The sequence below is a fragment of the Nyctereutes procyonoides genome, unplaced genomic scaffold (genome assembly GCF_905146905.1).
Source record: "Nyctereutes procyonoides isolate TBG_1078 unplaced genomic scaffold, NYPRO_anot_genome, whole genome shotgun sequence".
Lineage (NCBI taxonomy): Eukaryota > Metazoa > Chordata > Mammalia > Carnivora > Canidae > Nyctereutes > Nyctereutes procyonoides.
The window spans coordinates 25456465-25479953 of NW_026575043.1; the positions used below are offsets into that span (position 1 = coordinate 25456465).

Below are 23489 nucleotides of genomic sequence, written 5' to 3' on the forward strand. Positions count from 1 at the left end.
CAAATCTGCTACCGCAGCCTCCACAAGAGGCTGCTGCCCGACGTCAGCCGCGCTCTGACGGGCTCCTTCGGCCTCACACCACGAGCACCACGGGAGCAGGCGAGGCAGCACGGGCTGCCGGGGACCCGCGCCTTCCCACGGCTGGCTTGGGGGCAACGTTTTAAGACAGAAAAGTCAGCAGACACTCAAAGCCAAGGGCCTCGTCGGGGTTTAGTTTTCCAGACACACCTGGAGGCCCCCGCGCGGAGCCGAAGGAGCAGGCGAGCGCAGAAGGCAGGCCGGCGCGGACCGTGCGGTGCTGCTGCTGCGGCTCCGAGGCTGCCGACAGCCTGTAGCCTGGAGTGGAGAGAAAGGAATTGAAATTCTTCAGTAGGAAGACCACAGAGATCTTATCTGTTTCATGTTTGTGAACCTCCAGACCTCAGTCCCTACACACGGACGCTGCGTAGTCTCTGGGTCCGGCGCCCTGCCTCCCCCCTCCTGAATACATTCTTTGACCTTTCAAGAACTTAAAAAAGTTGAAATTGCAAGTGAATGTTTCACAGGTTAGCGTGAATCGTATTACAAGAATTTTTTTTTTTTAACAATCTAAAACCGTTTCATACCACACATTTGCGACATACAACTCAGACACGTGTGTGAATACCAGCAGGTTGGGATGAAACGTAGTAACAGACACTTTGGGGTCATAACACATACTGGGGACATACACACATCCTACTTGGGGGACCTAATGTCCCCACCTCTGATACGTGCCTGTCAGGGTCCCCCATGAAGTAGAAGCTCAACAAAGTGATGTTAAGTGACTTACTGAGAACTACCAGCCATTCCCTCAGAACTAACGATTTCAACCCAATATGTAAAAATATAAGAAAATAAAAAATTAAAATACCGCTCCCTGTATTTAATACAACGGGTAGCTTTTTGGAGACAGGCAATCAGTGATCTGTTCTTCGTTTTTCACATTTTATCGTCATTAACACCAGCATATGCATTGCTTTGGAAGGTTAGGATGATATTTCACAAATCTCCCACCTCCAACTAAACATGCCTGTTTCCGGCACGTTCCATTTAACGCCGTCTTCGTGAACCTTTACTGACCCGACATGTGGTTTGACCAGGAGCTCTCTTTCTCTTCATCCCTAGGTCCACAGATTTTTTTTTCCCTTCTCTTTTTTCCAATATTAGCATTTATCTCTTAAAGCGGTCGCCCTTGTTTTTTTTTTTTTTTTTGGAGGGGGGTACAATTATTTCATTTTGTCGTATTCATAAAAATTAAGTCCCCGAGAGGTACAATTTTTTTTTTCTCAATTTGTTCAGGTTGAGGCCTTGTGTTCCTTCTAACATATTATCCTTGTGAAACCTGTGGTCACCCCAAAACAGGAAGCTTGATTTTGTTTTCAAATTTTTTATCAACAGCAATATAGTTCTAATAGTTGAAAGTTTCTTGTGCTTTTGTTCTTATTATTCACAGCTTTGTCTCTAGAGTTACATTGAGTAATTTGGATTTATCTCTCTTACAGGGTTTTTTATTAGTAATGCTCAGTCTGATGGGTTCTTGCCAGGAAATGTTTTTCCTATCAGGGTCAGAGTGGGAGTTGAGTTGATAGCATGTGAGACTGGCTTGCTTTATTCTAAGTTTAATTTTCTGCTTTTTAGTCAGCACTGTGGCCCCACTCTTCTCTTTTACATTGAAGAATTTTAGAAGCTAAAAACTGCCCTCACACTTCCAGTCCTTGTTGCTAGAAACTTGCTAAGCCCCCGGACTCCTGATGTTTGTTCAGACAGCAGCATCGTGGAACCCTGGTTTTCACGAAGAGCTGAGACTGTTGCATTTCTTGCCCTTTGTTCCTCGTATCCCCACCGGCCTAAGATTGCGCCTGTATTCTCAGCGAGCGTGTGCGAGGGGTGCACCCATGTGCGCGCACCCTCGTGTGGACCGTGTGCACCCATGAGCCGGCCCCTCACGCTGTGCCCCCGCGACTGTCGGAGGCCCAGAGCCCTTCCCTCTGGGAGCAGGGAGGAGGGGGCCTGCGGGCGGCGGCCCTGGCTGCCGGGCGATGTCCCAGCCAGGCCTCCCTTTGGCCTCACTCTACGCAGGTGGACAACCCAAGGCAGCGGCTCCGCTGTGGGCCCCCGCCCCGCCCGGCCGCAAGCACAGTGGTAGCTCACTTCACTTTCACTTAACAATAGGCTCCTGACACTTTTCTCTCTACCTCCCAGGTGAGACTTGTCACCTTGCAGTTACTTGGTTTCAACTGATTTCTGAATTCCATCCTTTTGCTCTTCGACAGTTTTCTTAATTTTCCCACCGGCAAAAACAAGAACACCTGAACCCCCAGGTCCCTAAGCAGTGTATGTGAATTGGCTCCTCAAAAGCAAAACAGTGCACCTGAGTGTACGCAGCCCGCGGGCGACTCAAGAGCTAGCTGCGTTCTCCGACTCGGAATACGTCAGTTCGGAAAGTTGATTCTACGTCTTGGCCGTTAATCCCCACGTTTCTGAATACCCAGGAGTTTAGATGACCTTAACGGAAGAACATTCTCCTTAAGATCATTACTGTTAACATCCATGATTTTACAGCACAGCGGGATTTTCTCTGTTCTGCGGAAAGGAAAGTCTCCGTTATTTGCAGTTAATCCTGGAAGGCACCCTGGAGTAGTGTTCCACTCCAAGGAAAAACGGCTTCCTTACAGTTACGGTACAGCTTCGTCTTGGGTTTACATTTTTCCTCCTATAAAATAATGAGGCAAGCTCCTAATGAGCCCCGTGGACACCAGGGCTGACGACGTGCACTGTCTCCCGTCCTGCCCACGGCAAGCCTGCCAGCGAGGCGCGTCCTCATGCTCTGATGGAGGAGAGAACTGGCCTCTCTGTCCCCTCGCCAGAAGCCATGGCCTGTAGGTGATGAAGCGGGTTTGATCCAAGATAATCTGACTTCAGGGGACCCCCTGCCCCCGCCAGGTGGCTCAGCGGTTAGCGCTGCCTTCGGCCCAGGGCGTGACCCCGGGTCCCGGGATCGAGTCCCACGTCGGGCTCCCTGCATGGAGCCTGCTTCTCCCTCTGCCTGTGTCTCTGGCTCTCTCTGTGTGTGTCTCTCCTGAATCAATAAATAAAATCTCAAAAAAAAAAGATAATCTGACTTCAGACTCCTGTACTATTAGGTCTTGTGCACCCTGGCTTTTGAGTGCAGTAGTGCTTGTTAATTCTCTACTGTCCTGAAATCCTGTATTTTGTCCAGTCTTTAAGTTGCTTTACAGAATCGGACTGATTTTGTTCCATGTTTCTCGCAGAAGTAATGTTTTAAGATCAAAATGGTCATTCTGCATAATTTAATTTTTACCTTTGGAGGTAAAATGCTATAATAGGTATTTAGCTTTCGTAAGCTTTGGTAAATATCTTTTTCTTTTTTGATGTGCTAATGTATGTCTGTACTGTTTGCACACACACACACATTCATGAAGAAACTGAAGGAGAATCCTAAATTTCAAACACACTGGCCATCAATTTCAGAGAAATAATGACAGAAATGGAAAAACAATGAAAGAAAATGGCTAATTTATCTTTTTTTTTTTTTTAACCTGTACGAAAATAGTCCTTTTACCATTTGGTCCTCAAAAGGAAATAGACCGTGGTAGTGTTACTTTCTGTTTCTTCTTAGAAAACTCTAAGACAGTAGTACAGTGCACAGTAATGCCATCAAGGGAGACGGGGAGTTTGTTTCCATTAAATGCCTTTTTTTCCCCTCCCTCATCTTGATTTCAGGTGTCAGAAACTATTTAAAAGAAGCATTGGTGAATATAATTGCTGTGCATGCGGAGGTAAGCTGTCATTAGATGTTCCTAAGAAATGTGGGTAACTGGAAAAAAATAAAAAGAGGCAAATTTGATGGGTTTTATGGTCTTTTTTCCCTTCAGAATGTATCTTGACTATAAATAAAGTACGGCTCGATTCTCACGCGTGCACACACACACGTGCTTTTTAACTATGAGAATTTTTTTTTCTGAAATTGTGTTTAAAACCAAATTCATTAATGTTCAAAAGGTAAGGAGAAGAGAGATTGAAAAGATGTTTTTTCCTTATCTTGGGTTGAAAGGAATGTTAAATCCCTTATGTCGGAGAATTCATCAACCTCTTTATACCCAGGATACAAACAAGCGTTGGTGTCTTACTAGCGTAGCAGCGCATCCTTACACGGTGGCTGGGATTCCAGAAAACTAGACTCGTTGGAAGGTTGGGCCGAAAGGGCAGGCTGAGGCTAGGAGACAGGTGCAGGGGTTCCTATCAGCGGTGACTTAGGGACACATAGATGCTGGTGCTTCTGGTTCACGCTCACCTTGCCTTCAGCTTCACCCGAAGCACCATCATCTGAAGCTTAACATGAACCTCCTTTGTTAACATCCTTCTTAGAAGGGCTCTTCTCAGTAACATCAAAAGAAGCACAGCCTCCACCATTATCACCACTGCGACTCCCGCCTCGCTAATCTCACAACCCATTACTCACTGCTTTGCCAGGACTTTCAGAGTTGTTATGGCTCATAGACCGATGGGTGACCAGATAGCACGGGGCCCAGCGAGAGGTTATCATTAGATAGTTTCCACTGCTGCGAGTGCCTTTTGAGCTGTAGGGGCCTGATAGAGGTGTATTTGGTTTATACTATGTCCTTACCCACAATGATCAGAGGTTGTCCAGGTAAACTGGGAAAACGTGGATAATCAAGGTGAAGATAAAAGAGTAACCAAAGGAAACAGAATGCTCCCTCGTTCCCAAATTCGGCTCTAGGATTAAAGCAACTAGAGCAGAAAGCAAAATGTAGTATATTACAGTTTTCATTTCCTCCTAAGGGAAAAATCCACACATTCCTCTATAAAAATAAAGTCTATTTTTTTTTTAAGATTTTATGTATTTATTTGAGAAAGAGAGCATGAGCAGGGAGGAGAGGGATGGTCACCGACCCCGGGATCGTGACCTGAGTCGAAGGCACCCAGGCGCCCAAAACTAAAATGTATATATTATTTGACTGTAGCAAGAATTTATCACATACATTTTTAATGATTTTATCAAAGATACACAAATGCTTTCGTAGTGTTAGCTTCTAGTAAAATTAGGGTATAGAATTAAATCATCAGCCAGTGAAAGCATTTCTGTGGTAGATGGATAGTGGTGCTCAGAGGAATGATAAAATATGTAGGCATTTGCAGTGATGCTGGTGATTCCTAAAGAGGCAGCTTTTATTAACATCCACTCTCAGGAACCATGATTTGTATTAGGGTTTTCAAACCCCCTTTTAATTTATCTCAGTGATTGAAAGTAGAATTTCATTCATAATGTTTATTATTTAGTATTTCCCACATGATCTTAACTTGACAAATTTATAAATCAGCATAGTAAAATGTTTCACCATATTTTCAAATATAGTAACTCTTAGCCTGAAAATATCAAAATTCAAAGTTTGGAAATAATGTTTTATGTCAAGTGAAATATATATAAAATTCAGCAAATATTGGGATGCCCGGGTGGCTCAGCAGTTGAGCATCTGCCTTTGGCTCAGGGCGTGACCCCAGAGTCTCAGGATCGAGTCCCCGTCCGGCTTCCTGCATATGGAGCCTGCTTCTCCCTCTGCCTGTCTCTCATGAATAAATAAATAAAATGTTTAAAAATTCATTCATTCATTCATTCAGCAAATAGTGAAATTAGGGACTTTGTTGTCCAATACACAATAAAGTCCCCAATATAATATGGTGTTTGTTTTAATGTAAGAACAGTCTGACCCAGTATGTTTTTCTATTAATTGTGGTAAAAAAAAAAAAAAAAGAAAGAAAGAAAGAAAGAAAGGAAAAAAACAAAACAAAAAACCTGGCACAGCATGTTTTTATTTATATAACTTCCCTTTTAGAAATAATATTTCTTTTTGTGAAAAGGGCAAGAAGAAGAAGAAATCTTTGAAATTATTTTTAGTTTGTCAGCATCAATAATACCTTTCAGAATTATATTTGCCAATATGTTTAAGAGGATTAGTTTTGGCATGAATCACTCAATACAACTGAAGTAGAAGCCTGTAACTTCCTTTCACTCATAATAACCATCCTTTAAAAATAGGACTTAGAAGACCTGTGACTTACTGTGTTTTGTGCATTTTTGTTTGTTTCTAACAAATTCAAGTCAGGAAATGTTCCCTCAATGCATCACTTCTTACTTTAAACCCTTCCATCAGGTGTTCACGATTTCCAAAGAATTGGTACCTCGAGTTCTATCCAGGGTGGTGGAAGCAGTTTCTGAAGAGCTAAGTCGGCTGATGCAGTGTGTTTCATCCTTCAGCAAAAATGGAGCATTACAGGTACCAAAATCAGTCAGTCCCATGTTGAACTTTTATTTCATTTAGAACATATACATGTATTTTTAGTTATCGATCTTATGATATACAGACAGGTTTGGGGCTTGTTTTTGTTTTTGTTGTTTTGATGAATCTGCTGATTTATCATCTACCATCGTATCTTTTATATTGTCTACGATTTTTATAGGGCTTCTGTTTCTTTAGAGCAGAGCAAGACCCTCATGACTCTTGTGACATCTGAATGCAGATTCCTTCTAAAGTTACGTGATTTGTTTTGTTTTTTAGTTTACAACTATCTTCACGCAATTCAATTTCGCAGGAAATGTTTAGCATTTAACTCTTAATAAATCTTTTCAAAGCATTCAATGCAATTTTCATAGGAATGACCACCGTCTCTTTGCACTCACGATCCATTGATTTATGTCGTAGTTATTGAAGTCACATGGTCATAATAGCAAATATAACTTCCATAAGCCAGATACTTCTTGGTGTGCGTATGACCAAACTGAGAGCAGCCAAGGTATGCAGCACATGGGAGAGTCACCTACTACCTATGGACTGCAGTGACCTCAAGCGTTGCGAATGTGTTCTTAAAAAAGTACTGGCCGTTTTCCTTCCAGTACTGGCTGAGGGAGTTTCTATCAGGCCAACTCCCAGCAGATAACAACTGTCATCCTGCATAATATAGAAGAATCATAAGTGTAAACACAAAAACCTGAAGATACTGGAGGACAGCCATGAGCGAGTGATTCTGGAGGAAAGGGCACTTGACGAATTTTTCACTTCATACAGATTTTAGCCCCGAGGCAAGGCGAGGAATGCCTACAATTTCACAAAACCTGCTATGTTTCTGGCTTGAAGAATAGGCTTCCACCACAATTACAGGAAAGTGAGGTATCCCGGAGAGCAGAAAACAAGAGCCACAAATGTATACACTGCAGAAATCACCAGCTGACCCTTGACCTACTCCTGCCCGGTCATAGTCTCCTCCAACCAGCCCAGTTAGGCTAGAAGAACTGCAGTAAGACTTGAAGGGCTGCCCAAGAGCCAAGAATTTTCAGTCTGAGCCCACAAATAAGTTAATTACTTGCTAAAACAAAACAAAAGATCAGTCCTCTTTAGGAGCATATTATAGAGCCCACATAATATTGACAGTGTCCAGGAAATTATCGAAATTTACATGAAATGCACAAACGAAATAAAACAGGAAAATATGACCCATTCTCAATAGAAAAGCAATCAACCAAGACCAATCCTGAGATGATGCAGATGTTGGATTTTGAAGGCAAGGACTTTTAAACAGTTGCGTTCAGTGATGTAGGAACTATTCATGCTCATAATGAATGAATAGTTAGGAAACCTCACCAGAAAGATAGAAACCCAAAAAAAGGAACTAAATGGAAATTCTGGAATGGAAAAATACAATATGTGAATTTTTTGAAGTCTTCTAGATGTGAATAACAAACAGCAGAGTAGAGAGGACGAAAGAGAAAGTCAGCATATTTGTAAATCAACAGAAATTACCCCATAGAAAGAACAGAGAAAAGAGTCATTGGAAAAAAAATAAATAGAACTCCAGAGACCTCTGGGACCATGTCAGAAAGTCTAGCATACAGGTAATTCGATTTCTAGGAGAATCAGAATGGCTAATCAGGACATGAAAGGATGGCCAGCATCATTAGTGATCAGAGAAGTGAAAATCAGCGCTACCGTAATAAACCATTACCCGTCCGTCAGGATGGCGAAAATTAAAGACTTAGAAATACCGAGTGTTGGCAAGACTGGAGAGAAACTAGAAGCCTCCCACACTGTTGGTGGTATGAAATGGTACAGTGACAAGAAAAGCCTCTAAAAAAAAAAAAAAAACAAAAGAAAAAAAAAAAAAAACAACTAAACACACAAGTACCCTTTGACCCCGCCATTCCAGTCCCAGGTATATAAGCAAGAGGACTGAAAACATGAGGGCCAAGCGCTGCAGATGGCCCAGGTATCCATCAGCAGAATAGAGGAAGGGCAGGGCAGGGCAGGTGAGCGGTGAGGGGGAGACGGGGACCAGCTGGGTGAACCTCAGGAGCATTCAGCGGGGTGAAGGGAGGCCTGCGCAAAAGCTCGCGCACCGTATGGGGCCATTCGCAGGAAATTCTCAACAGATAAAACTATGGTGGGAAAAGTCCAGTGCTTTCTTCTAGGTGGTTGAGATGATCTCGGGAGGGGCCCAAGAGCTAGATTCTCTCAAAGCTAGCAAGGAGGGCGAGGAAGAGAGCTCCACACGCCCAGGAGGACGGCCTCCGAGGGACGGGGCAGCCCTGTCTGATGGGAGGACTTCGGGGGACTCTGGCCCCCAACCCACCCTCACCCACCGGGAGTCACTGTGTGAGGCTGCGCTCTTTTGAGCAGATGACAGATTAACCGGAAATGACCACTCACCTAAGGGCTAATGCACGGTCTTCGAACCTTCCTGAGATGCAGTGTAGAGAGAAGTGGAACCACAGTTTGATGCTTTTTTTTTTTAAGTTTTTATTTATTTATTCATGAGAGACACACAGAGAGAGAGGCAGAGACCCAGGAGGAGGGAGAAGCAGGCTCCATGCAGGGAGCCCGACATGGGACTCGATCCCGGGACTCCAGGATCACACCCTGGGCCAAAGGCAGGACTAAACCATGAGCCACCCGGGCTGCCCCAGTTTGGTGCTTTTCAGTGATCCGAGGACCCTTGATCTGTACGTGAAGTCTCACTTTTTCTTTCTTTTTTCTTTTTAAGTCTCACTTTTTCAAGCTTGCAAAAAAGTTTAAGCTTTAGGTTACCTTTTTTTTGTTGTTGTTCTTGAAAGTTTTACGCAGATGAAGCTCACCTGCCACACAGTGTTGTCTACAAGGCAAGAAGTATGCACAGTTCAGTGAATTTTCTTTCACTGTGTCGGCAGAGTTGTGCAGCCATCTACACAGCCAGCTCCAGAACACTGGACCCTAGAGGAACCTTCCCAGCCGCCCCTCCGGGCCACAGACCAGCAGCATCCTACTTTCTGTCTCCGTGGTTTCCTTTCCTTTCATCCTCTTCCCTCTCCTTCCCTCCCATCTCTTCTTTTTTCTGTTTTTCTTTTTTTCTTTTTTAAAGATTTTATTTGACAGAGAGAGAGAGCATGAGCAGGGGAGTGGCAGAGGGAGAGGGACAAGCAGACCGTCCCCGCTCCATCCCAGGACCCGAGCAGAAGTCAGATGCTTCACCCACTGAGCCACCTGGGCACCTTCCATGATTTTCCAACCCTATGATTTGCCTGTTCTGGAAATTTCACATAAACGGAACCATATGAATATGGCTTTTTGTGACCGGCTGCTCTTGCCAGTTAGCGTAGCGTTTGCAGGGCTCATACGTGCTGCAGTATGTTCCAGTACGTCACTTCATGTGGTGATTAGACAGTATTTCATCCTGTGAATATACCCCATTTTCTCTGTCTGCTCCTCGTCGCATGGCCGTTCACGTGGTTTCTACTTTTTACCTAATAAGAGCATTCACATACGAGTTTCTATGTTTTCATTTCTCTTGGGTATAATCTTAGGAGGGGAATCGCTAGCTCAGATGGTTACCCTCTGCCAGACTGTCTGTAAACCGACCTGTTCCATTTTACTTTCCTACCAGCAGCGTATAAAGATTCCAGTTTCTCCACATCCCCCCCAGTGCCTGGTGCCGTCCATCCTACTGATTCCCGCCACCACACTGCGTGTCAAGTGTCCCCTCATTCTCTGGGTTGCTTGTTACTTTCTTGATGCTCTAGGTTGCGGCACAGAAGTTTTTAATTTCGATGGAGTCTAATTTATCAAGTTTTTATCTTGTTGCTTTTACTTTTTTTTTTTTTTTTTTTTTTTTTTAGTTTTAATTCTAATTCCAGTGCAGTAACACGCGGTGTGCTGTTAGTTTCGTGAGTCCAACGTAGGGAACCAACACTTCCACACGTCACCTTGTGCCCAACTTGACCAGTGCACTCCTTAATCCCCATCACCTATTTAACCTCCCCTCACCTCCTCCCTTCTGATAACCAGCACCCTGTTCTCTATTCTTAGGGGTCTGTCTCTTGGTTTCTCTCCTTTTTTTTTGTTTTCCTCCCTTTGCTCATTTGTTTTGTTTCCTAAATCCTGCATATGAGTGAAACTATATGGTATTTGTCACTCTCTGGCTTATTTCGCCCTGCATGGTACTCCAGCTCTATCCAAGTCATTGCAAACGGCAAGATTTCATTCATTTTTATGTCTGAATAACATCCCATTGCATATATCTACATGCATACAGACCACATCTGTATCCATTCATCAGTTGATGGGCCCTTGGGCTACTTCTATAATTTGGCTATTTTAAATAATGCAGTAAACTTAGGGGTGCACCTATCCCTTTATTAGTGTTTTTGTTTTCTTTGGGGTAAATCCCCAGTAGTGCAGTTGCTGGATCACAGGGTAGCTGCATATTGTTGTTCAGAGTGGCTGCACCAGCTGGCATCCCCTCCAACAGCGCAGGAGGGTTCCTTTTTCCTACATATTCTCACCATCTGCTGTTTCTTGTGTTGTTCACTTCAGCCTTTCTGACGGGCTGACAGGTATGAAGTGATACCTCATGAGTGATGAGCATTTTTTCATGTGCCTACTGGCCATATCTATGTCTTCTTTGAAAAAAAATGTCTGTTCATGTCTTCTTCCCATTTTTTAGATTAGATTATTTGGTATTTGGGTGTTGAGTTGTATAAGTTCTTTATATATATTGTATACCGACCCTTTATCAAATACGTCATTGCAAATATCTTCTCTCTTCCTGTAGGTCACATTTTAGTTGGGTTGATTGTTTCCTTCGCTGTGCAGAAGCTTTTTATTTCGGTGTAATCCCAGTAGTTTATTTTGCTCTTGTTTCTCTTACCTCAGGAGACCCGTGTAGGAAAAGGGTACTATGGCCAATGTCAAAGAAGCTACTGTGTTCTCTTCTAGGATTTTTATGGTTTCAGGTCTCACATGTAGGGCTTTAATCCATTTTGAATTTATTTTGCTATATGGTGTGAGGAAGTGATTCAGTTCATTGTTTTACATGTTGCTGTCCAGTTTTCCCAACACCATTTGTTGAAGAGACTGTCTTTTTTTTGTATTGAATATTCTTTCCTGCTTTGTTGAAAATTAATCGACCACATAGTTGTGGGTTTATGTCTGGGTTTTCTGTTCTGTTCTAGGGATCTATATGTCTGTCTTCAGGCCAGCACCACACTGTTTTGATCACTACAGCTTTGTCATATAGCTTGAAGTCCAGAATTGTGATGCCTCCAGCTTTGCTTTTTCTTTTCAAGATTGCTTTGGCTATTGAGATCTTTTGTGATTCCATACAAATGTTAGGATTGTTTGTTCTAATTCTGTGAAAAATGCTATTGGTATTTTGATAGGAATTGCATTAAATGTGTAGATTTCTTTGGATAGTACAAACATTTTAACAATATTTGTTCTTCCAATCCATGAGCATGGAATGTCTTCCCATTTCTTTGTGTCATTTTCAATTTCTTGTATCACCGTTTTATAGTTTTCAGAGTATAAAGGTCTTTAGCCTCTTTGGTTAGGTTTATTCCTAGATAACTTATTATTTTGGGTACAATTGTAAATTATATTGATTCCCTAATTTCTCTTTCTGCTGTTTCACTATTGGTATATAGAAATGCAACAGATTTCTGTACCTTGATTTTGTATCTTGCCACTTTACTGATTTTGTGTATCAGTTCTAGCAGTTTTGTGGTGAAGTCTTTCAGGTTTTCTATATGTAGTGTCATATCGTCTGTAAATAGTGAAAGTTTTACTTCTTCCTTCCTTCCTTAGTTGACTTTTATTTATTTTTGTTGTCTGATTGCTGTGTCTAGGCCTTCCAGTAATAATGTTAAATGAAAGTGGCAAAAAAAAAAGACATCCTTGTCTTGTTCCTGACCTTAGGGGAAAAGTTCTCAGTTTTTCCCCCCTTGAGGATGATGTTAGTTGTGGGTTTTTCGTGTATGGCCTTTATTATGTTGAGGTGTGTTCCTTCTAAACACTTTGTTGAAGATTTTTATCATGAATGGAAATTGCACTTTGTCATGCTTTTTCTAGATATGTTAAAATGATCATACGGTTCTTGTGCTTTCTCTTATTGAGTTATGTATCATGTTAATTGATTTGTAAATATTGAACTACCCTGGCAACCCAGAAATAAATCCCACTTGATCATCATGAGTGATTTTTTTAACATATCGTTAGATTCTGTTTGCTAGTATTTTGTTGAGGATTTTTGCATCAGAGATATTGACTTGTAGTTCTCTCTTTAATCATTTCTTTATCTGGTATTTCTTTAGTAGATAATGCTGGCCTCATTAAATGAATTTGGAAGTTTTCCTTTTTTTATTTTTTGGAGTAGTTTGAGAAAAATATGTATTAACTCATCTTTTAATGCTCGATAGAATTCACCTGTGAAGCCATCTGGTACTGGACTTTTTGCTTTTTGGGAGTTTCAGTTTTGATAGTTTATATGTTTCTAGGAACGTATCCATTTCTTCCAGGTTGTCCAGTTTGTTGGCATACAGTGTTTTCATAATATTCTCTTATAGTTGTACTTCTGTGCTGTTGGGTATTTCTTCTCTCTTATTTGTGATTTTATTTATTTGAGTCTTTCTCTTTTTTTGTTGATAAGTCTGTTTTATTGATTTTTTTTTCAAAGAATCAGCTCCTGGTATCATTGATCTGTTCTATTACTTTTTTAGTTTCTATATTATTCATTTCTTTTCTAATCTTTATTATTTCCTTCCTTCTGCTGGTTTTAGATTTTGTTTTCTTTTTCTAGCTCCTTTAAGTATATTTAGGGTTGGGTTTTATGTTTTTTATGTTTTTGTTTTTGTTTTTTTAGGTTTTTCTTGCTTCTTGAGGTAGGCCTGTATTGCTCTATATACTTCCTTCTTAAAACTACTTTTGTTGCATCCCAAAGATTTTGTATCCTTGTGTTTTCATTTTCATTTGTTTATGTGTACTTTTTTAGTTTTTTGATTTCCCAGCTGACCCATTCATTGTTTAGTAGCATGTTGTTTAACTTCATATATTTGTGTTACTTCCACATTTTTTCTCGAGGTTGACTTCTTGTTTCATAGCCTTGTGGTCAGAAAAGATGCATCATATGACTTCAGTGTTTTTGAATTTGTTGAGGCTTGTTTTGTGGGCTAATATATGATTTATTCTGGAGAGTGTTCCATATGCACTTGAGAAGAATGTCTATTCTGCTGTTTTACGATAGAATGTTCTGAATATATATCTGTTAAATCCACCTGTTCCAGTGTGCCATTCAAAGCCTTTATTACCTTGTTGATTTTCTGTTTAGGTGGTCTGTTTATTGATGCAAGTGGGGTGTTAAAGTCCCCTACTATTACTGTGTATTATCAATTAGTTCTTTATGCTTGTTATTTACTGCTTTTATGTATTTGGGTGCTCCCAAGTTGGGTGCATAAATTTGTAGAATTATTATATCTTGTTGGATTGTCTCCTCTATTATTATATAGTGTCCTTCTTTGTCTCCTGTTACAGCCTTTGTCTTAAAGTCTGTTTTCATCTCAAATAAATATTGCTACACCGGCTTTTTTTTTTCTTTTCTTTTTTTTTTTTTTTTTGACATCCATACACATGATAAGTGTTTCTCTATCCCCTCACTTTGAATTTGTGGTTGTCTTTAGGTCTAAAATAAGTCTCTTTTAGGCAGCATATAGATGGGTCTTGCTTTTTATCGATTGTCACCCTGTGTCTTTTGATCGAATCATTTAATCTATTTACATTCAAAGTAATTATTGATAGATATGTATTTATTGACATTTTATTACTCGTTTTGTGGTTGTTTCTGAAGATTTTGTCTAATCCTTTCTTGTCTTTCTTTCATGACTTGGTTTTCTTTAGTGATATAATTGGATTTCTATGTCTTTATTCTTTGCATTTTTATTAGTGGTTTTTGAGTCGTGATTACCATTTGGTTTTTGTATATAACATCTTGCGCAACGTTTATGGTCATTTAAGTTTGAACCCATTCTGTACTCCTCCTCACCCCACATTTTAGGTATATAGTGTCACATACCTTTTTTCTTATATGAGTTCATTGACTTATTTTTTTACAGAATTATTCATTTTTATTGCTTTTATGTTCCTACCTTCATACTGTCACTTTTTGTCTCTCCTTTCCACTCAGAGTCTCCTTAATTATTTCTTGCATGACTGGCGTAGTGGTCGTGAACTCTTCTTGTTTTTCTTTGGGAAGCTTTTTATCTCTCCTTTTATTCTGAATGATAGTCTTGCTGGGTTGAGTATTATTGGCTGCAAATTTTTCTCATTTCTCATGTTGAATATATCATGCCACTGCTTTCTAGCCTGCTACATTTCTGCTGAAAAATTCCCTTCTAGCCTTATGGGGTTTCCTTCATGTGTTACTGTCTTCTTCTGTCTTGATACTTTTAATTTTTTTTCTTTATCACTATATTTTGCCAATTTAATTACAACATACATTGGTGGGGGTCTGCTTTTGTTGATTTTGTTGGGGGTTCTCTGTGCCTCCTGGACCCAGATACCTTTTTCCTTCCCCAGATTAGGGAAGTTTTCAGCTACTATTTCTTCAAATAAATTCTCCCTTTCTCTTCTTCTTGGTTTCATATAATACGAATGTTATTGCATTTGATGAACTCACTGAGTTCCTGAAGTCTATTCTCATTTTACATAATTCCTTTTCTCTTTTTGTTCAGCTTGATTACGCTCCATTACTCTGACTTCTAGATCATTAATTCACTCCTCTGCTTCTTCCAGCCTGATGTTGATTCCATCAGGCATGTTTCTAATCTTGTCTGTTGCAAGATTTGTTTTCTTCATATGTGCTAGTCTGTCTCTTGCCCTTCTCTGCAACTGCAACCCCCTCCCCACTACAGCAGCCACAATCTGTCTTCAAAACCACATCTAATTGGTTCTTTTTAATCTTTGTGTTAAGGATCTCACTGATACCTTCCACTCTCTTTTCAAGTCCAGTGAGTATCCTTAATGATCATTGCTTTAAATACTCAATCAGGCATGTTACTTATGTCTGTTTTTGCTTAGATCTCTGGCCATGGCCTTGTCTTATTCTTTGCTTTGTGACAAATTTCTCTGTCTTCTAATTTTTTCTAAGTCTCTGTGCCTGTTTCTCTGTGTTAGGAAAGCCGACTCTGTCTCCTGTTCTTGAGGGTAATGGCCTTATGTAGAAGAGGACCTATAGTACCCTGCTGTGTAGTGTCTTCTGTTCTCCAGGGCCTGGCACGTCCAGGAGTGTCTCCAGTGGACGCTGCACATCCTCTGCTATTTTGTACTGGCTGCTTTATCCTTCAGGCCAGTTGTTTTTGCTGGTTATGGGCAATAGGTGGTCCCTGGCCTGAACATGGCACATTTTAACTTTGGTGTCATCTGGTCTGCTTATGAAATGAGGCCTGTTACCACTGCTGCCACAACTGAGGCTGTGCAAAACTCCCAGGTGGAGAGACATGGTGTTGGCAGGGGTTTGGGTTAGTGTTCTGGGGGAGGAGACCCACTGCATTGGGACTGAGGCTAGCACCACTGGGAAGGGTGCTTCCACAGGAATGTTGGGGGGCAGGGCTTGGTATAAGCAAGTTAGGTAGTGAAGTGGTGCTATGTTGGTTCCCACAGGTGGTTTATGCTGAAGGGCAGGGGAGGGAAATGGCACCTGCCAGTTCCTTTGTTCCCGGGGGGGGGGGGGGTGTCTTTTGAACATTCCAAGTGAGCAAATAGTTCCCTACTGTGTGTGCCCCAGGTGCTCTTCAGATCCCTGTTTCCAGGCTGTATCCAGGTTGTTTGCTAGCCTTCTCTCCAAGAGCAGCATAATGTACTGCAGAGTCTATCTCAGCCAAGTCCACTGACCTGTGAAACTCTAAGCTTTCAACCCTACTAGATGTAAAAACTTACAAAATTCAACCTCTCTTGCTTTCCAAGCCAGTTGCCATGGGGATGTTTTCCTCATATGTGCTAGTCTGTCTCTCACCCTTGTCTGCAACTATGACTTCCTCCCTGCTGCAACGGGCCATAATCTGTCTCCAAAACCACATCTCTGCACTTCCTACATTTTTTGTTATGGCCTCTTCTCTACCTTTAGTTGTAGTTTGTTCTGCCGGTCGTCAGGTCTATTCTGGGGCATTTAGGATGATTTGATGGTTACCTAGTTGTAATCATGGGATGAGATAAGCCTAGGGTCCTCCTACGCTGCTGCCATCGTCTGATTCCTGCTGACCTTTAACACTCCAGGCTTTGCTTTAAGACTTGTGAGTTGCAAGAGGTCACGAAACTTGGGCCCTCTCACTTTCCAAGCCAGTTGCTCTGGGGATTTATTTTCCCGGTGTACTTCCCTGTGAGCTAGTCTGTTTCTCTTCCTTCTCTGTGATCGTGGTGGCCACAATCTGTCTCCCAGACCGTATGTCCATACTTTCTACCTTCTTCGATGCAGCCTCTTCTCTGCCTTTATTTTTGGAGTTTTTTCTGCCAGACTTCAGGTCAATTTCTGGAGTATTTAGGATGGTTTGATAGTTATCTAGTTGTATTAGTGGAATGAGGTGAGCCCAGGGTCCTCCTGCTTTGCAGCCATCTTCCTCTCCTTTTTTGTCATTTGTACTTTTGATATAATGTCTAAGAAGGCTTGCCTACCCCAACATCACAAAGATTTACTGCTGTTTTCTTCTGTTTCATAGTTTTATCCCTCACCTTTATGTTTATCATCTACTTTGAGTTAATTTTTGTGTTAAGGGAAGGATCCAAGTTGAGTCTTTTGCATGTGGAAACCCAGTTGTCCCAGCACCATTTCCTGAAGAAATTGCTCTTGCCCCATTGAATGGTCTCAGCACCCTTGTCAGAATCCATTGATCATAAATGTAAGGTTTATTTTGGGACAGTCAGTCCTGTTCTATGATGTGTATTTCTGTCCATATATCAATGCCACACTATATTAATGATTATAGATTTATCATGAGTTTTGATGTTAGAAAGTGTTTCTCCACTTGTGTTATTCTTTTTCAAGTTGTTTTTGGATCAACTTGTCAATTTTTATTAAAAAAAAAAAAACAATCATCAAACAAACAAAAGCCGGTGGTGATTAAATCTGCAGAGCTTTGTTTTAGCTTTTGAGATTAAAGTCAGTGTACCCAAAAGGGCATAGGTATAAGAAAGTAAGCCAGTCTGTTTCCTTAAATAATCCAGGGACAATGTTTCAAATTTTGCTTCCTCTCACAATCATACTAAAGGAAACATTACTGGTTAGGTAGTAAATACAGATTTCTGGAAAATCCTTGTATAGATTGACCCTTTTTATAACAAATCTGACTCCCTGCCTTCACACAGTCATACTTGACTTTGAGTTAATTTTCAGTAAAAAAATAGTTTGTCATAGCTGATTTCTTTGGAATGTTGTAGAAAGTCTGTTCATAGTTAGTAGGTGGCAGGTGGCGGGGAACCACGTGCTGGCAGTCTTCTGTCAACCGTCTCTGCAGTAAGCAGGCTGAGACTATCTGCTCATCGCTTGTTTCAGTTTAATAATTGATGCAGTTCCCCTCACTTTTTCCTTTTCTCATCCTTAGGCACGGCTTGAAATCTGTGCTTTGAGAGATACTGTGGCTGTTCACCTGACACCTGAAAGCAAGTGAGATGCTAAATGTTTTTGTTCTGAGTGCTTCATTAAAAATAAAGATTCTCTTATTAGTATATAAAATCCTTTGTAAAGATAACTGGTCAGAGTGAGTGCTCATGATTGTGATGTGATAAAGTTTACATTGCATTAATTTTTTTAACTAAAAAGCATAATAAGCCAAAGACTCCTAATACTGGTTCTCTGTAGCATAATATAAAGGAAAAAAGGTTTAATATGATTTTATGTTTTTCATTCAGTAAGATAAATCTTAATCTCGTAAGTGATATAGCAGAGCATTATATATTTCTCTTAAAAAGGAAAAAAGTAAGAATTGAGTCTTAATCTATTCATAGCTGACTCTGAGAGACCGTTTAAGCATTGTAAATATCAGCATAAGAGGAAGCCTTGTGGTTTCTCTACAAAATTTTGTAGTGGAAATTTGATGATAACTTTTAGCTGTTTTGAATGAAAGTCAGGATTTCCTATCGAAATATCAGTAGGTGAACTGAAACATTACTGACTACTTGCCTATACAAAATTGTTTACTCCACTGGCAATCGTGCCTAGGAAATACTGGGCTATATTGTTAATATGCCTGAGAATCCAAGTAGTATAGAAATAAAATGTCTAAGGACACTTGGTGTGATACAGTTACTCATCTCCAGCTTTTGAGGACATGCCTTACACCATCACTTGTACAGTCATTATCACAACTAAAAAGACTTTTAACAGTTTTTCCTAACAAATGAAGTTAGCTTCTTATTCCTGTTCATGATGGCTGACCAGAGCCATTCTGGATGGTTCCCATGTTAGTTATGTAGCCACACCTTTTCCCAGTCATCATTTTTCTACATAAAGTACTAAATAATAATAGATGATAGAGGGCACTCCACTGAGTCTGTATTTGATGTGGGTACATGCTTCATGTAGGCACCTAGGTATTCCTTTTAATTTAACCTTTAAGAGCATAAGTTCCTCATCTACACAAGAAAGATAATAAGTAGTTTCTGGGCAGAATTTTGGGGTAATTAAATGAAAAAATGTGCCAAGTTGCCCCCTAGCCTGTTGGTGCACTGCAAATAATCGGTGGTATTGTCTTCATCATCGTCATCATTACTGTCATAATGTAAAAATAAAGAATAATAGCATTACATCACTTTTTATTGATTGAGAAGAGATTTAAGATGACATGATAACAGCAGAGACTCCGCTCTGCATCAGGAAAGAGGAAAGTCGACTTCATAGTGGGAAGGGAGCTGAGTTTGCCCACAAGCTGTAGCCTATTCCTTGCCCTGACCAGGAACAACTGAAGTTTCCAGGACCAGTTTTTATAACCCTCTTGGAACTTCGTAGTCTCTCTGTTTGCTGCTGTGATATTTGCCCCTCGTTTGAGAAACCTCGCCCAAGAGAATGTTTGCTAGGGCCCTGGTGAGGGTCCAGTTTTACAATACGGAATCAAAGACCACCTTAAAGTCAAGAATAGTCACATTTATTTCTTTACCTTTAGTCAATGTTATAAAAGAAGAAGAGATGAGAAGTTAAAAATTATTCCTTAGTGACCAGTATAAGTCATTACCAAAGGATTTCCCCTCGAGTACTTTTTATTTGATTCAGTAGCTTTTCTGGTACTTTCTACTTTAAAAAGTTAAGCATACCAAATCGGTGGGTTTTTTAATTCACACCTTTTTAGGTTTTCATGAAAAGAAAGGATGTTTAATTAAAACCAACCAGTCAATCCCCACTTACCATACAGATTTTAAATATGATAATAGCTAAATGCTATGGACTGTTTAATTAATGTAAATCAGGCCCTCTACATGTTAATACTATAAATGCCCCCAATTGGTAATCTCTCACAGGATCATCTCTATTTCTAGTTAGTTTCCTCCCTTTCTTACCAGTTGCTTTACTAGTTCAGTTTTGTTTTGAAAAGACTTTAAAAATTGAACATGTCCATATTATTAAGCTCTCATCTACCGTGAGTAGCACCGTTCTGTCAAAATCCGTCTCTTTTAGCTTTTCAAGTCGTGTTTCATTTCCTTGTTGAGTTTTCTGACCCTACTCCTACAGGGCCTCCGCCTGGGAACCATACCTTGTACCCTCACTTTTACTTTTACTTTTTCTATTGTTTTTCACTTTTACTTTTTCTACATGCTTCACTGGCTTATACAGGTTCCTTTATATTTAAGATGTACTTTAGAGTTCTCAGTGATGCTCTTGATCCCCCTTAGAAATATGAAATGTTCCAACTTGAATGTTGCCTGTCTGTGTTCCAGGTCGAGTTTTAAACAGGCTTTAGAAGCCCTGCCTCAGCTTTCAAGCGGAGCAGATAAAAAGTAAGTTCTATGTGCCGATTTCAAGGGCAGCTCAGATGTGTGAGCAAGGTTCTGTTACCTCGAAGGACTGTTTGAATAGGTAACGGTTTGGGCGTCAGGATGTACCCGATGGCCCCTGACAGCATGCGTTAACGTTGGCTGCGCCCGGCCTGTGTCCCAAGTGCAGAAAAGGTAAAACCTTTCCCCTGCGTTTATGGCACTTGAGACATTAGTTCTGTTCTTGTTTTAAGTGACTAATACAGAAAACATTTTAAGAAAGTTTATTCTGACTCAGTAAACTATACTATTGTCCTAGATTTTTAAAAAGATATTAGAGAAATGTAAGAAGGGCAGCATAGTAAAATGCAGAGCTTGATGATTTTTTTCCTTGGAGTAGCTCAGCAATGTGGTTTGTTTTTTTGTTTTGTTTTTGTTTTTGTTTTTTTGCTTTATATATTACAAAGTAGTAAAAAAGTGAATTTGTACATGTGACATAATGAAATTATATACATTCCACAAGCATTATGTTAATGGTTTTGCCCAGAGTTTAAACTCTGCTACTCACAAAAGAGGAAATTCTGACCTGAGACAAAATGTAGGCCGGGCAAATCTCAGAAATGCTCTACCCCCATCAGCTGGGGTAGCGGAAGCGCTGTAGGTCTTTGCTCCTTCACTCCCCATAACTGAAGTCCACCTGCCTTTGCATTTGGCTGTAAGATCCTTTCTGGCCCTAAAATCAGACATCAAACCAGTTAAAGAAACTAACTGAGTCATCAAGTACTAGGATAATTTGCCCACCGAGTTACAACTGACCCTGATTCTCCTGGCGCCTAATTCACCACCTCCGTTTAGCACTCTCCAATATTTGTTAAAAACGAGAATGCAAAACAGGAGGAAAAGACAAACAGGCCAAGGGTCAGGATGAGGAGAAAGGTGGCCGCAAAGAGGCAACACAAAAGGATTTGGATTTGAAGGGTTGTTAGGTTGCTACTGTGTATTTATCAGTATCCGTAGACTGTATGCCCAAAGGAGTACATTCCGTATGTATGAATTTTTACTTATTTTTATGGTCTTATTTTTTTATTTAAATTCAATTAGCCAACGTAGAGTAGTGAATCAAAAAAGAAGTATAGCCCCAAACATTAATGGGCTTTAGGAAGAAATGTAATTAATCTAGGGGAAGGAGACAGGAGGGAGATTTCTATATATAAATACAAATATGTCTGTAAATATATACTCCTTTTGATTGGCTTCTTTGATTAATGTACTTCTGTTATTGAGTTAATCCGTAAGTAAATAACTTCTCAGCGAGCAGAAGTGAAAGCCGGGCACTCGTCCCTCCTGCGTGCTTTCTCGTGTCGCTAGGCGACCTCAGTGTGCAGGTTGTAAAGTAGCTTCTCGTCCCTGCAGGTTGCTGGAAGAGCTGCTGAACAAGTTCAAGAGCAGCATGCACCTGCAGCTCACCTGCTTCCAAGCTGCTGCTTCAACTATGATGAAAACATAGTTACCTCCAAGATAAGGGCATTCCGGAGATTGGCATCTCATCGGTCGCTTTAGTGCCCTCAGCGTATTGGCATACAGAGCAGTGGGTTTGCAGTCTGTCTCTTTTTTCCAAATTGCCACTTTAACGAGGGGTCTGTATACGTTTTATTTCAACCAAAATGACCTTGTTTGGAATGCCCAAGCATTACTTTGTCATTTTTATTACATTAGGCCCTGTCTGTCTTTAAAATACCTTTAAATATACATATTCTTAGCTAGATGTTGCATGATGAGTGCTTCAGGAGGAGCTACTGTTCCAGGGGGTGCCGTGAGGTGGCAGGTGACTAAGATGTGACCGAGGCCTTCTTCAGTGTCTCATGTGCCAGACCTGTAGGGTCGGCAGCTTCCAAGACACGTGGAGAAATTGTAAGAAGACGCTTGGCAAGTTAGATATATAGACGTCTTTGGAGCCTGAACACTCCTGAACCGTACATCTGTCCTTAAAAACTTTATTTCATACCTGTGCCTCCAAGTCTCCTAACTCAAATGGATTTCTAGAACATCTGCAGTTTGCCTAGGAAAATGTTACCTTCGGGGTAGATCATCTGTGGTCCCGATGTCCACGAGTTAACCTTGTGTTTTGCTGCCTAATTTCTGTTTCTCACTGAGCTAATAAACACCAAGCACCTTTCGGTGTGGCTTTCCTGTGTCTTACTCACCCTTAATTCAATGTGTCTTCGTGTCCACGCGTCGCCTGCCCCTGCGGATCCGCTGGTTACTGCGGTGGGGCTTGGATACCCCGCAGGCGCTGATGGGGACGGCTGCAGGCCTCGCTGCTCCCAAAGGGAAGCCAGCGCCTGGTGACCCCTCCTGCCCACTGCTTGCTCCCCCCTCCCGCGGTGTCCCCCCTCCACCATCCTCCCCCTTGGGCGGACCGTCCTCAGTGGCTGCGGGAACGCCGCCAGGGCAGCCTGTGTTTTCTGAGGATTCCAGGATACTCCCCAGTCACCAGGCGGTAGAGGCGTCTGGTGAACCTCCTGCTGTTTGCCCTACATTTGCTGCTGACTTCGTTTACCAGAACAGGTTCAGGGCACCGTGACCTCGTTCAAGGTCAGCTTCCCCCAGCTAACTTCATCATACCGTCTGCCCAGAACGCTGAGTAATTTTCTTACCCGGAGGCTGTGTGTCAGGTTCTCAAACACTTCTGTGGATGTCACAGAATCCCCTTTTTTAAATCAGTATCTTTACGAGCACAAGTGGTCGTGGAGCGCAGTGTGGCCAAGTACAGTATCAGCCATTTAAAATAAGTCCGTGTTGTTGTGTCCCTTCACTCGGTGTATGAGTGACACCACGGCACCTGGAGGTGAAAGTCTAATTTTTCAGATGTGCTTGACACACTTACCGAGGAATACGCAGGCTGTGGTCCCTCCTAAGCGTGTTAACTCTCACATCCAACAGGATGATGAGCTGAGCGCAAATCCTCCGTCCTGAGTGTTTGTTATTTTAAATATCCAGTACAGGGCGTCCACCCAGTAAAGGGGGTGTCTTTAATACAAGATGCAGTTTAGTTGTTCTTCCCCTATAAGCGTCTGTATTTCAGCATTTCATGGCCTGTATGACTTTTTATGTCTAGTTTTCATGCGCAAAATAAACACTTAAATTCTAGCTTGCCTTGTGTTTGACCATAAAGCA

The 23489-nt window shown here is 41.2% G+C and overlaps 1 protein-coding gene across 6 annotated transcripts in view; it reads left to right on the top strand.

The window, feature by feature from the left end:
• Window positions 1–22489, top strand: part of EXOC2 (exocyst complex component 2) — a 225791-nt gene extending 203302 nt beyond the window's left edge. For all 6 annotated transcript variants that reach the window (XM_055322773.1, XM_055322774.1, XM_055322775.1 and 3 more), the window contains 5 exons: window positions 3766–3821; window positions 6216–6338; window positions 17951–18012; window positions 20277–20336; window positions 21726–22489. In XM_055322773.1, coding sequence (XP_055178748.1) covers window positions 3766–3821; window positions 6216–6338; window positions 17951–18012; window positions 20277–20336; window positions 21726–21819 — 395 coding nt within the window. In that variant the 3' untranslated portion in view covers window positions 21820–22489. The remainder of the gene's footprint in view (window positions 1–3765; window positions 3822–6215; window positions 6339–17950; window positions 18013–20276; window positions 20337–21725) is intronic.
• The last annotated feature ends 1000 nt before the right edge of the window (window positions 22490–23489 follow it).